The sequence below is a fragment of the Centruroides sculpturatus genome, unplaced genomic scaffold, assembly GCF_000671375.1.
Source record: "Centruroides sculpturatus isolate CEXI.00-Female unplaced genomic scaffold, Cexi_2.0 scaffold654, whole genome shotgun sequence".
Classification (NCBI taxonomy): Eukaryota; Metazoa; Arthropoda; class Arachnida; order Scorpiones; family Buthidae; genus Centruroides; species Centruroides sculpturatus.
The window spans coordinates 423,748-438,436 of NW_019384883.1; the positions used below are offsets into that span (position 1 = coordinate 423,748).

The 14,689-nt window shown below is 28.8% G+C and overlaps 1 protein-coding gene across 1 annotated transcript; it reads right to left on the reverse strand.

Annotated features, from left to right (window-relative positions):
• Positions 1 to 2,976: 2,976 nt before the first annotated feature.
• Positions 2,977 to 8,187, reverse strand: LOC111631069. Its single transcript, XM_023375262.1, has 6 exons — positions 8,037 to 8,187; positions 5,544 to 5,675; positions 5,282 to 5,479; positions 5,036 to 5,207; positions 4,875 to 4,957; positions 2,977 to 4,805 (listed from the first exon to the last, which is right to left on the reverse strand). The coding sequence occupies exons 1-6, from the start codon at positions 8,185 to 8,187 to the stop codon at positions 4,504 to 4,506; spliced, it is 1,038 nt and encodes a 345-aa protein (XP_023231030.1). The 3' UTR covers positions 2,977 to 4,503.
• Positions 8,188 to 14,689: the final 6,502 nt, after the last annotated feature.

A 14,689-nucleotide genomic window follows, 5' to 3' on the forward strand; every position in this document is an offset into this window, starting at 1 on the left:
GTCAAGCATGGCAGAGTTTCTGTGGAGAAAAAATTATAACACTATCTTGTATCGAGTTTAGGACTATGACACTGTTAATGAATAGATGTAATTTACTACATTGTATGAAAGTTGAACTACTTTTCCTAAAGTAAAACCTTTCTCACACAAAATGTCTTCTGTTTGTACTTTTCCTAAAGTAAAACCTTTCTCACACAAAATGCATAATTTAATACACTAATTAAATGAAGCCCTCATGAACTTATAGTGCTAATCCTCAGAATCATTCTGAGGTAGAGTTTGAATGTTTGAAAAAAATTCTAAAATCAGATGAATAGGTGCGTGTGTGTTAATATTTTTGCTCTCTGAACTTTGCCTGTAGATGTGTTTCAAAACAGAAAACATTACAATTAATCTGATAAATCACAAGAAAGATTTTGCAGATCAAGGTAATGTGGTGATAGCCTTTGATTATAATAAAACTCTGGTTTGGTTGTCTATAGTTTTAATATACAGTTGGGCATCGATTGTTTGAAATAATCAAGATGATCTATGCCCTACCATATATTATGATGTTTGAATGATTAGCTCTTGTTCTTAATATTTCTTGTCTTTTCCATTAAGTTTGTAGATTGCAATAAAACACTGTATTGAATACATAACAAAATTAATATTAAATAACACATGGTTTTCATGTAAAAATTATTTATTATAGTTTTGTTTTGAAGTAAGTCACTTATTATGCTTTGTTTTACATAGTATAATTTAAGAAAGACTATTAATAAATCCCTGCTTGAATCTAAAATTGAAAAATCTGCTGTTGGTTACATTTATAATATCAATGCTGTTTCTAATGCATCAAGCTGTGCTCATTGCCTAGGCACACTGAAGTATTCAATGCATTAGAAGCTTGTGATTTATTAATCATGCATTTCTGTTTGTACTGTAATAAATAAAACCTAATACTAGTGCTGATAGTGAGATATTTCAACAGCGGGCCTATAGAAGATCATTGAAATTGTTGTTATATAAAAAATTTGTAATTTCTGGAATTAATACTTTGAGTTGATTTTGGATAATCAATGCTTTACTGTACTTACTTCAAATTTTAATTTCTTAGTTTGCTTATATGCACAAATTATTTTTATCATAATGTTTAAACTGTAAATAAAAAAAGTATTAATTTATATTTATTTCATTGAAGTAATATGTAATTGGATATTATAAATTGAATAAGAAAATTCATATTCAATAGAAATCTTTGTGAGTTTGTAAACAGTTTTGATTTAAATTGTATATTATACTGAAATATAGTAAAAACTAATATATACAGTAAGACCCTGTTTAATGCTGATTCAATATAATGTGGTCTGCTCAAAGCCTAAAAAAAAGCTCAAAAATTTGCGCTGATTCAAATTATCACGGCATTTCATTGATTCATATATAATATGATTATTTACAAACACAAACCAATCAGCAAAAGGTGGCAATTCGTCATAGTTCTGTACTTTCCTTAAATCTATATTTGTTTGGTGCAATTTTGAAAAAAAAAATTATAACATCGTGGATGCCGTAGGCCAGTGTTTTTCAACCTTCTTGAATACGCGACCCCTTTACAAGTTAAAAAATTCTGGCAACCCCCCAGGGCCATATTAAAACTATATCAGTGATTTTAAAAACTACGTATTTAATTTTCTTTCTGTTGAGACCTAAATATCGATCGAAAAACCAATTGTACTGTAAAATAAACAAGTACAGCCTTCTCACTGAAATTATAGTTTTTTTTATTGTAGTGTAGGACCTACAAACACTTGTCTTTTTCTTTTACCCAAGACTCCCCATGTAAGGCTTTGCGACCCCCTGGGGATCGTGACCAGTGCCGGCCCGAACCAAGTTTTAGAATGGAGCGAGATCCTATTATGGCGCCCCCCTTGGTTGTCCCTAATTTATACCCTTTAATTTTCTTTACCACTGAGGCGCCCCCTAGGACAGCGCCTGGAGCGGCTGCTCTGTTCGCCCTATGGTAGGGCCGGCTCTGGTCATGATCCACAGGTTGAAAAACACTGCCGTAGGCAATATCGACTTTGCTTTGCAATAATTAACTGATAAATGCATGAATGGAGTTTGGAAGAAGTTATGGTTGAAGGTATTCAGGGCCAGATCATTGCATAGACAAATGAGACAAATGTCTAGGGCCTGGTCAAACTGTCTGTTTTGAAAAGATTTGTAAATAAGATAGTTTATTTACTAAACTAAAACAAATCTTAAATTTTTATTAATAAAAATTTAAGATTTGTTTTAGTTTTTCACATTTAGTTTTGTTTTATTTATTGTTTCATATTTCTTGTGGGAGAGGGAGTGGACCCGGTAAGAAGAAAATGTCTAGGACCCCAAAGTGGGTTAATCCGACCCTGAAGGTATCCAAGAATTCTCAAAGAGAAGAGCCTATCATTGACCAAATTGTCAACCTAATCAATACTGCAGGACTAGGAGATGTAGACGAGTAGGATATTGAGTATTTACCGCAGGTTTCTGGTGAGAACCTAATCAAATTTTAGCGAATGATTCAGATTTTGAAAGCAGTGCAAAAGCAAAATGAGGCGTTTTGGATGCAATCTTCTGCTATCGACATTTGCTTAAGGAAAGAAAAAAAAGCAACAAATGAAACTACATAACTTTATTGCAAAAAAAAAAAGAAAAGAAAAAAAACAAGAATTTCAGAAAAGCCAGGTCCTTCCTCACAAAAAATGAACTTTACATTTCTGTGTGTATATGTTTGTGTTATTTAACATATATTATTATGCAAATTAATATAAAAGTAACAAGAATTTCAGAAAAGCCAGGACCTTCCTCACAAAAAATGAACTTTACATTTCTGTGTGTATATGTTTGTGTTATTTAACATATATTATTATGCAAATTAATATAAAAGTAACATAAATTATAGTAAAATTTGTATTTTTGGTTGCGTGTTCCCCTTTCCCTATCTACTCTATGTTAAAATGATCTTGTTTTACGCTGTTTTGTTTAGGGTTTTTTCGTCTAGGAACATATCCCCCACATTAAGTGGGGTCTTACTGTATTTATATTTTTTGGAAAGGCCTTAAATTACATTGATGAAAAAGTCTTGGAAATGTAAAAAAATGTGTGTGTAATCATCAATGAAATTGCATCAACTGGTATGTGGGATGTAGAAACAAATATTGCACCAGACCAGTCTGGAGCAATGTTTGCATTTACAACCTGTATATATCCAATAAAAAAATTTTTTTTATCTTGTAGATAGATAGAGTTAATATAAAATATATTAATAAGAAAAGAATTGCCTAAAACAATTGCAGATAAGTCTCCATATTATTATACCATATGGTCTCCATGAGTATTTTGAAAAACATCAAAAATAAGTCATAGTTACAAGCCATTTTTAATAATTTATTCATATATAATTTGGTGGTGGCTACTGTTTGGGATATTCTATTAAAATTTGAGAAGAAAGGTTAATGATTTTTATAATAAATATTCCATTTAGAATTTTCTCATTTAACATATAATAACAAATAATTTCACCATCAGAGAAGACTTAGACAGTATTTACATTGTCTAGCTTTTTATAGAATTCATATTTTGCATATTTGACTCGATTACAAGAGGGGTTTAAAATTATATATATTTCAGATTTATTTGGAGAAAAATTTTAATCAGTAAACTATATTTATATGAAATTAATTACAGCAAAGGATGATTACAACAATTTATCATTGTATGTGTCTTGAAAAATGATCAGTTTATTAACATTAAATTAGATATTTTTTCTAATGTTTATAAAATATTATTTTGTATCTAAAAGCAGATAGATAATATAACTAAACAAAAACTTGCAATGTGCAGTCTAAGCTAATTTTACCTTTTCTATAGAAAAATTACCTATAACAACTAAACAGTACTGAATATTTAATGCTGTCTTATGACAATAAATGTAACACAGTTTTACCAAAATGAGCATTGCATAAAAAAAGGAAATGTTGATTTCATAAGTTTACATGGGTAAATTACAATGTCAGTACTATGAATGAAATTTTTGGCATAATTTTATAATTGTTAAATGTTTGGATGTGGTTTGTGTCCTTAAACATTTAACACAATCCAAACATTCACTGCCAAATGTTTTTCATATCAAACATATAGTTAACAGATAATTCTATTGAGGTATACTTTAAAATAGATTAAAATTATTGATAAAGATATAAAGTTTTATATATTGTGTTAATATCAGTATTGTTGCAATTTCTTAAAAGATAATAATTAAAATGTGCTAATATAATCAAAAATGAAAATTAATATCAGATTAATATCTTTGTGTATTAGTTACATAGTGTTTAAAGACCAAATTTTGTAATTGTCTTCATTATGTATATTGTTCAATGTTATTGCATTATGATCTCTAAAAAATGTTTTAATTTATTCACTGTAACTGAAAATATTAATATAATAAAGTTAGAAAAGATGATAGTATTACTATAAATATTAAAAATCGTAATAATAAACATAATAATCATTTTTGTTGTTGACGTTGTCATTGTCATTGATATTGTCATTGCCATCATCATCAGTATCAATTCCTGATTTCTTATATTTCTCTAGACATTGTTTAGCTAGATCATTGGTTTCTTTTTCAATATAATATAGAATCTCCCCATCCTCATCTACACAAAATTGATTTTTTCCAACAGTTTGATGATGATTGTAATTTCCAGTATTGCCATTGCATTCAAGCCGCGGATAATGGGTACTCATAAATTCTGTATCATATTCATCTCTGGCACAGTCTGAAAATACATTTTTTAATAAAATTATTTTTTGAATATTTTGGTAAATAAAGGTAAACAGAAACTTACTACAGAGCATCTCTGTCTTCATATTAGCTTTTTCAGAACTATAACTTTTGAAACTTTTACCATTTCTATCTGTACAGAAACACCTATAATTTGAAATAAAATTTAATAAATTTTGAATTCACTGACAATTATTAAATTTCATAACATTTTTCATTACATACTTATCAGTAAGACACTGTTTTCTTGAAAAACTTCCATCATAATCACAGTCTACATCTTTCAGACCGATCAATTCAACTCCTTTTAAAGAAAACTGGTGAGTAATTAACTGTGTTCGTTGGACTATTTCTTCACATTTTGTTAAATAATTCTTTCTATGCTTTTCAACATCATCTGTCATGATTATAATTAGTAGTATAATGACAATTGTTCAAAAGTTATATAATTATAAATGAAAAGTTACTCACAACAAGGAAGTAAAGTGATATTTTGAATTAATGTTACTTGTCCTATATGCTTCCCCGAGATAGGATCGGAACAATAGCACACATTTCCCACACATTGCAATTCTTCATAATTACCATTTAATGTACAGTGTTCATGTGGTTCTGTATTCCAAGCAGTTCCAGAATTTTTTTCTTGCTCAAAAAGTGTCAAAGAGCAACCTAAATTTTAGAATATACAATATTAAAAATATTAAATTATCAGTTTGAAAATGTTTAATCTTACCACAAGTCATATTTTTATCCATTTCTTTGTTGGCTTGGCCAAATATGCGTTTTCCATTATTTTCAAAACAGAAACATCTGTCAAAAGAAATTCTATTATTTATTTGTTTATCTAATTGTATTAAATGATTAAAGATTAGGTTTGGTTAATGACTTTTTAATATATCTTAAAAACCTATTTAAAAAAATTTAAGATTTATATGATGTTATTTTGTAATAATAGGAGACTAGTTGTTTGTTATATACATGACAAAAAATGCTATTCAAACTAATCTGAATCCATCTTTAAAAATTACAATGCATTGAAAAAATAATTAAATTAAATTTGAATTTAGATTTCTTAAAAATATATTATTATTTTTCTTGTTTTGCTTAAAAGTTTACCAAGACATCCCATAAACTGTTGTTGTAGTTATTTACTTATTTAATTATAATGAAATTTAAAAATTGGAAATACATACAGAAAGTTTTTATTGTTATTAAAAATGGTTGTATGATTAGGTTATTAACATATAGCTTCCTAGAAACTTCTTACATATATTTCTGCATAAAAGATTTTGATATGTCTACTAGAAAATCAAAGGTATTCAAAATTAGTGCCACCATAATTAGTGCAACACTTAAGAAAAACATGTGACTCAATTTCCTGCTTTGCATTGAATAAAAAACCAAAATAAACATAAAAGAGTTACTTACACACTATCAGAAAGCAAGTTTAATAAAGAATATTTTGGCATTTTAAGATTTAAAATTGAATACTAAACTGTGGAAGTATACACTAAACAAGAAAAAATTGTCTAATATGAAAATGAGAGGTAACAGTTTCAATTTTACCAATTAGATGCCAGTTTTTTTGTACTAGTACAAGCCACCAATGAACATAAAACACAAAATACAGCAATAATCCTTTGGGCATAAATTAAGGACACTTTCTGTTTTTCTATTATGTGGACAAGCAATTGTCTTAAAAAAAAATAACTCTGTGCCTATTCTCATCATTAAGAGAACAAACCACAGTTTTTAGAGAGATTGCTACTGTTTTAAAGTGTCAACTGGTACTGTTTCAAAAATTCTCAAAAGACATGAAGCTACTGGTGAGATTACTGATAGACTGAATATAGGTCAAAGAATCACATCATCTTGACAGGATTGAATTTTGCAGCAGCTGTTACTATCTGATTGGCACTTAAACTGTAATGAACTTCAATGCCAGATGTGCATGCAATAACAGTGTGGATGTTAGTGCATGCTCAGTCTTACAGCAACATAAAGAAAATGGCCTGGAAACTTATAAAGCTTGAAGAAAACTATTAGTCACTAAAAAACAACACTATCCATATGTTAAGTGGGCAAAACAAGCTCAAAAATTGTACCATGGAACAATGGAGAAAAGACATTTGGAATAATAAAACTGTTCTCTCATTTCCCAGACCAGTAGCAAGATTGATTTGCCAACAACCAAACAAAGAGTTCATTCCTACCTATATTGTTCATACCATCAAGCATCCTCCAAAGGTGATAATCTGGGCTGGCATATCAGCCTGTAGTATCGTATAATTCTGATGCACATTGTTCAGAATTCAGTGAGTGGTACAAAATGTATTGGTGTTGAAATGAAATTTCTGCTTTCTGCAACCTGTCATTCAAAGCTGGAACATATCTTAACATTCATCAATGTTCTTCCTTACACATTCTAGCAACTGCTGTTGAAAAAGCTATTTGCCTATTCATAGGGCACAGTTATGTCAGACCTAACAACTTTCAAGTGGAAATGATTGTTGGTGCATGTCTGGTAGGGGCTTCTCTGATCTGAGTTGCTGAGCTGATGGGTGTAATGTATTGCTTTCTTGATCACATCTCAGTATGCAAAGACAGCGAAAACTCTGCCAAAAGAAGCAACTGTGGTCAAAAGTCAAAGCTGGATGAAAAAGATAGAAGAGCACTTCATTGAATTGTAAAGAGAAAACAAAATTACAGCAGTGCACATTACTGCAGAAATGGCTACAGATGCAAGGGTATCGGTATCAGTAAAAACTATCAATACACACTGCATAAAGATAATATTGGTGGCAGGGCTGCAATAGCCAAACTTCTGTTGATACCAGGAAACATCAAACAGGCATGTGTAGTGATGCAAAAGGTATAAAACAGACACCAGGCATGGAAACATATGATATAGTCTGGAAAGCCAACTTTCATTGTGTTTCCTATTTCCAGTCATGTTTATGTTGGAAATCACTGGGTGAAGCACTGAGTGAAACCCACTGTCAAGCATGGCAGAGTTTCTGTATGATTTTGGGTTGTGATATTCAACTTGTTGAGTCTGAAGGTAAAGTAATAGTCCAGAACCATCTGCATATTCTGAATAACCAACTCCATCCCATGATCCAAACTTTGTTTTCAGATGGTAATGCAAAATCCTTTAGGACAACAATGGTCCTATATTCACACTGCTGGGTGTATTCAATCTTGGTTTGAAGAACATGAAACTTACCTTTAGCATCTACCATTCTTGGCCAATCACCAGACTTGAATATTATTGAGCCTGTGGGGCATTTTCTTGAGAAATAGGTTAGATTTCTACTGTCTACTTCCTTCAAGGAATTAGCATCAATATTAGTTGAAGAATGATACAAAATTGACATTAATGTTGTTTGTGATTTAAAAGCATTTTTGGTTAGATTTCATACAATTGTGAAATACTTCCCAATAATTTGCAATTAGATGTCATCGCAATTCACATTTCAACACAATACAAACTAAATAGAAATGCAAGCTTGACATTGACAGGCTTATTTAATGATTAAATAAGCCTGTCAATGTTTTTCAATTGCAATCAAACATTTTTCATTCCTACTATATAATAAAGACCAACTGATATACCTTACTTTTAAGCATAATACACTTTATATTATACACTTTTTCCTTGCAATTGGACATATTAAAACCATGAACTTATTTTTAAATGTAAATACAGTATAATTTTTAACTTCCTGATATATGCATGAAAATGATCTTAGCCAAAATGTAAATTTTTATAGCATTATTAATAATTTTAACAATAGAGGTCACAAGTTATCTGAAATAAGATTTTTTTGAATAAAAATCTATCTTAGATTATGTTAGATATCTATTTAATTCTACTGTAGTTTCTATTTCTCCTTATAAATCTGAAATTAAATTTTTTTTTTTTGATATTTAAATACCTTCCTATGATGTAAAATCATGATGATTCCATTGTTTTCAGTGTGGGGGCCGAGGGGGGGAAAATAAAAAAAATCTCGACGAACGATAATATGTGATATGTATCGTCATCGTCTCCCTTGCCGTTTGGATTGCTGAGTGGTAACAATCAACGACATGTGGAAGCAGTTGAGTCAGAGATAGATGCTTCGTTTACAAACAACACAATCATTTATTAAACACGAAAGAAGCTTACAAGATTTCCGCGATCTTGGAAGTTNTTATATATATATACACTTCTAGTTATTTGAGTTTAAAAATTTAAACAACGAAAAACAAATATACTTAATATTTTTTAAAAAATCAACAATAATGATAAGTTCTCTCTATATGCAATTGTCCAAGCTATTATTGAATAAGCAGAATTTTAAAAAGTTTAAAATTAAAAAAAATCAAATTTATATTATTGTGATATCATCACAATGCTGGGCTGCAATTTTTAATAATCTTTCAATTTAAAGAATCATATGACTTCTGGTTAAGTCCTGAAGTTCATATATAATTAATTGGTCCCTCTGGCCCCTATGCTTTGCATACCTGGTCTTGATTTTCATCTATCTAACTTTGTTCTCAAGATTAGCAAAGGACAAATAGACAACAGTGGGAATGTATAGGTCTGCAAATTGCAGCCCAGGTATGTAAATTACTTTAATACATTAATACTCTACATTATTTTCCCCTTAATACTTTATTATTATATATTATTTTAAAATAGTCATACTAACTTTGAATATGGTATAAAAATGAGTTTATATATAATTGATTAAAAAAAATATTTTTTATAAGCAAAATTTTATTTATGATATAAATCAATGTTTCCCAAACTGTTGCCTCAAGGCTAAATCCTGCTTATAGTACATGTTTATCTGGCCCATGGACATATTTGACACATCAGTTATAAATGATAGAAATATACCTACTTTCTGTATAGATGGAATATATAAAGTATTTGTCACCCATCTACCTACAACCTATGCTCAATTTGGCCTGTTGATTGAAAAGTTGGGGCCACCAATATAAATTATAGGTATGTTTTATGTTCTTAGTTTAATGTATCATATTAAAAATTTTTGCTCTTCTAACATTATTTATTCATATTATAGGTGACGATATTAATCTATAAGTGAACATATATGTAACATGTAATATACAATGTTAAATTCTTTTAAAAAAATTTGAAATTAATGAAATGTACAAAATTGTATACACAAGTAACAACTGATTGGAAGAGTGTCAAAAATTGTTTGGTGTCAAAAATGTTATAAAAAAAATTATCATAAAATGCCCAAAGACCATTGCAAAATTGAAGGATCAGTATAAAGCTATTTCATCAGTCATGTGACAAACTTTCTTAAAGAGCTACTTAAAAAAATAAATTATTTTAAATTACAACATAGAAGTTTGTTAACTGATGATAAAGTTATACTACTCAACAAAATTTAAGGAACAGATTTGTTGAAATATTTCTAAGAATACATGCATGTGTGAGAAAGAAAGAGAATTAAAATATTTCAAACTATGTATATATGAAAAGTGTTAATAGTTGGACAATAAAAGATTTATAAATAAATAAAGCATTAGTAAGATGCCATCATACTTTATGAATATAGTTATTCAGACAGAATAAGTATTACCAAGGCAATGGTTCAGAAAAACTGGTGAGATGTTCAAGTGTTGAATATTTTTTGCTTTCAGGATATTCTTTACCACTAATACCTGATGTACTTTTGCATTACTAATCATAAAAATGAAGTCAGAACTTATTTTAAAAAGGTAAATGAGTTCTAGCATCTTTGGTGAATGGTTGGATCTAATTTTTAAAAAATATTCAGGCTGATGTTTCCATTGAACATAGTTTATTGATTTAGAAAGGAATATCACCATAGCAGGGTCATGGCATTTGACACCAGGAGAAAACTTAAATATGGTGTCATTTGGATAAGCCTTTCATTAGTCTGTTAGAAATTTTAAAATTATACATTAATATAATGCATATCATATTTCAATACAACAGAAAAAGTCCAAAATAATATTAAAAATCACAATAATGTTTGATTAGTTTCAGCTTCATTAAAAATACAATCCATAACAATAATTATAAATACAGTCGACCCCCCCTATAAGATCATTGATTATTCCGTTTTATATGAATTCCATGTTGTACGAGTCACTTAGATTTTACAAATACATGTACCGGGCTGTGAACGGCTCATGTATTTGTAAAATTTAAGTGACTTGTACAACATGGAATTCATATAAAACGGAATAATCAATGATCTTATACGGGGGTCGACTGTACAAAAATAATAGTTTGGAGCAAGACAGTTTACAGGGTGACATGCAAGCTGCATTTATAACACATTAATAATGCATTTCTAGAAAAATTTTTGAAAAAGTTCATAGAAAAATGTACAAGTATACATAACAACAATTTTTCATACTCATATATGACAGTTTTCTATGAATTTTATTAGTAACAATTTTGGAATTTTGGTGCCTCATCATGTTGGTACCCTGGGCATGAGCCCTCTCTGACCCTGCTTTTTCATGGCCCTGCACCATCCTTTCTCTGACAATAGAGGAATGATAGCAAGTTTTTGATTCACTTCATATCAAAATACTTCAAGACTTACTTTGGTCCTTTGCTCACAATTCTGACAACTTCGATTTCAATTGTATTTTCTGTGAGAAATTTTAGTAGAGCATACTATGTTGCATCATGTGGAGATTTCTCTAGATATTTTTTGAGCCATAACTAATCTTGAAATAAAGCATTCTGTAGACATTACAAACTAGAAAGATTTGGTAATGTCTATATGATTTCTAATAGCTAGGATGATGATCAGTTGATGATGTAATCCTTCAAGTGACTTTATGAGCATGTAGAGACAATTTTTAAAAATTAAGGAATGATCTATACATTATTGGAAATGATCTGTGGTATTTCAGATTGTGTCTGTGTTGTTTCTATTCTGTAGAACTTTCTACATCATATTAAAATATTAAATACTTCAAAAATATCTTAGCAAGTATGACATCAAAACATTGAAAAAAGATGCTTGAAATGTTTGGAGAGAATTTATCAAGGTGAGAACTACACCAATTTAAAAAATTATTTTTGTCAATGTGATAAAAACAGTCTTTAATATGTTGCTACTTCAAGGCATCATTATTATGTTTTCTTAATTTTCTTTTGTTGAATAATTGAACACCACTTTTGTTCTTTACTTTTTTCTGAACTAAATATATGACCGATTTTTCAGTAGTCTGATAAGGTTACAAGATATTAGCTGATTGTCATTGCATAATTTATTATTATTTATACATTAAATTTTTTCTCTCTTTTTACTTATATTCTTGTTCTGAATTGTCATAAAACATTTAAAATACCAACAATAAGACTTACTTTTCAAATGTTTTAAATATGAGTATTCTGCAGATGAATGATGTCATTAATAAACAGAATTGATTATACATAATTTAAATCCCCCCTTCTTGCTTAATATTAATGTCCCTCTGAATTTTTTAAAAATAAATTTTGATAAATGATCAAATATAGCATATGAAAGACAAGTTATCAAAGTATTTTATTAAACAGTATTTTTTTATTGTTTTCTTTTAATTTGTCTATAATTTATTATGTTATAAATTGTGTAGATCAACCGAATAGTTGATTACAACAAAATTTATCTTAAATCTGTATAGTTAAATTTACATTTTAGTGTATTGTGATGAATTAAAAATTATGTTTATTGCAATAATACTTATCTGTATTTTATTGTTGGTTGCAATATTAGCTGATGATGTAAAGCTGAAAACAAAAGTATTTGAAACATTGAAAGTTATACTTAAGTATTCTGAATAAATTGAAGAATTTATCAAGTTACATCAAATAATCTTAATTAAAAACTAATTTGAAACTATGTATACAATATCAAGTTTATAATTAAAATCAGCTTATAGAAATTTTTATATAACCTCTAATTATACAGAAATAAATCTAAAGAATGAATAAAACTAAAGAATAAATTTTTTTATTTAAAATTATCAAACCAACACCTTTATTTTTTTAAAAGTATTTGATATTAGAAAAATATTAGATTGATTGATATTAGAAAGAAGGAATTTTAAATGTTGGAGAAAAAATTATAACACTCTTGTATCGAGTTTAGGACTATGACACTGTTAATGAATAGATGTAATTTACTACATTGTATGAAAGTTGAACTACTTTTCCTAAAGTAAAACCTTTCTCACACAAAATGCATAATTTAATACACTAATTAAATGAAGCCCTCATGAACTTATAGTGCTAATCCTCAGAATCATTCTGAGGTAGAGTTTGAATGTTTGAAAAAAATTCTAAAATCAGATGAATAGGTGCGTGTGTGTTAATATTTTTGCTCTCTGAACTTTGCCTGTAGATGTGTTTCAAAACAGAAAACATTACAATTAATCTGATAAATCACAAGAAAGATTTTGCAGATCAAGGTAATATGGTGATAGCCTTTGATTATAATAAAACTCTGGTTTGGTTGTCTATAGTTTTAATATACAGTTGGGCATCGATTGTTTGAAATAATCAAGATGATCTATGCCCTACCATATATTATGATGTTTGAATGATTAGCTCTTGTTCTTAATATTTCTTGTCTTTTCCATTAAGTTTGTAGATTGCAATAAAACACTGTATTGAATACATAACAAAATTAATATTAAATAACACATGGTTTTCATGTAAAAATTATTTATTATAGTTTTGTTTTGAAGTAAGTCACTTATTATGCTTTGTTTTACATAGTATAATTTAAGAAAGACTATTAATAAATCCCTGCTTGAATCTAAAATTGAAAAATCTGCTGTTGGTTACATTTATAATATCAATGCTGTTTCTAATGCATCAAGCTGTGCTCATTGCCTAGGCACACTGAAGTATTCAATGCATTAGAAGCTTGTGATTTATTAATCATGCATTTCTGTTTGTACTGTAATAAATAAAACCTAATACTAGTGCTGATAGTGAGATATTTCAACAGCGGGCCTATAGAAGATCATTGAAATTGTTGTTATATAAAAAATTTGTAATTTCTGGAATTAATACTTTGAGTTGATTTTGGATAATCAATGCTTTACTGTACTTACTTCAAATTTTAATTTCTTAGTTTGCTTATATGCACAAATTATTTTTATCATAATGTTTAAACTGTAAATAAAAAAAGTATTAATTTATATTTATTTCATTGAAGTAATATGTAATTGGATATTATAAATTGAATAAGAAAATTCATATTCAATAGAAATCTTTGTGAGTTTGTAAACAGTTTTGATTTAAATTGTATATTATACTGAAATATAGTAAAAACTAATATATACAGTAAGACCCTGTTTAATGCTGATTCAATATAATGTGGTCTGCTCAAAGCCTAAAAAAAAGCTCAAAAATTTGCGCTGATTCAAATTATCACGGCATTTCATTGATTCATATATAATATGATTATTTACAAACACAAACCAATCAGCAAAAGGTGGCAATTCGTCATAGTTCTGTACTTTCCTTAAATCTATATTTGTTTGGTGCAATTTTGAAAAAAAAAATTATAACATCGTGGATGCCGTAGGCCAGTGTTTTTCAACCTTCTTGAATACGCGACCCCTTTACAAGTTAAAAAATTCTGGCAACCCCCCAGGGCCATATTAAAACTATATCAGTGATTTTAAAAACTACGTATTTAATTTTCTTTCTGTTGAGACCTAAATATCGATCGAAAAACCAATTGTACTGTAAAATAAACAAGTACAGCCTTCTCACTGAAATTATAGTTTTTTTTATTGTAGTGTAGGACCTACAAACACTTGTCTTTTTCTTTTACCCAAGACTCCCCATGTAAGGCTTTGCGACCCCCT

Bases quoted from the DNA above. Each gene is read 5' to 3' on its own strand.
- LOC111631069 (XM_023375262.1), bottom strand. From the start codon at position 8,187: ATGTCAATTTTGTATCATTCTTCAACTAATATTGATGCTAATTCCTTG. The intron at 5,676-8,036 runs GTAAGTTTCATG...CAAACCTAATCT, and splicing joins AAGAATGGTAGATGCTAAAG to TTAATCATTTAATACAATTA. The intron at 4,958-5,035 runs GTATGTAATGAA...TTCAAATTATAG, and splicing joins AAACAGTGTCTTACTGATAA to GTGTTTCTGTACAGATAGAA.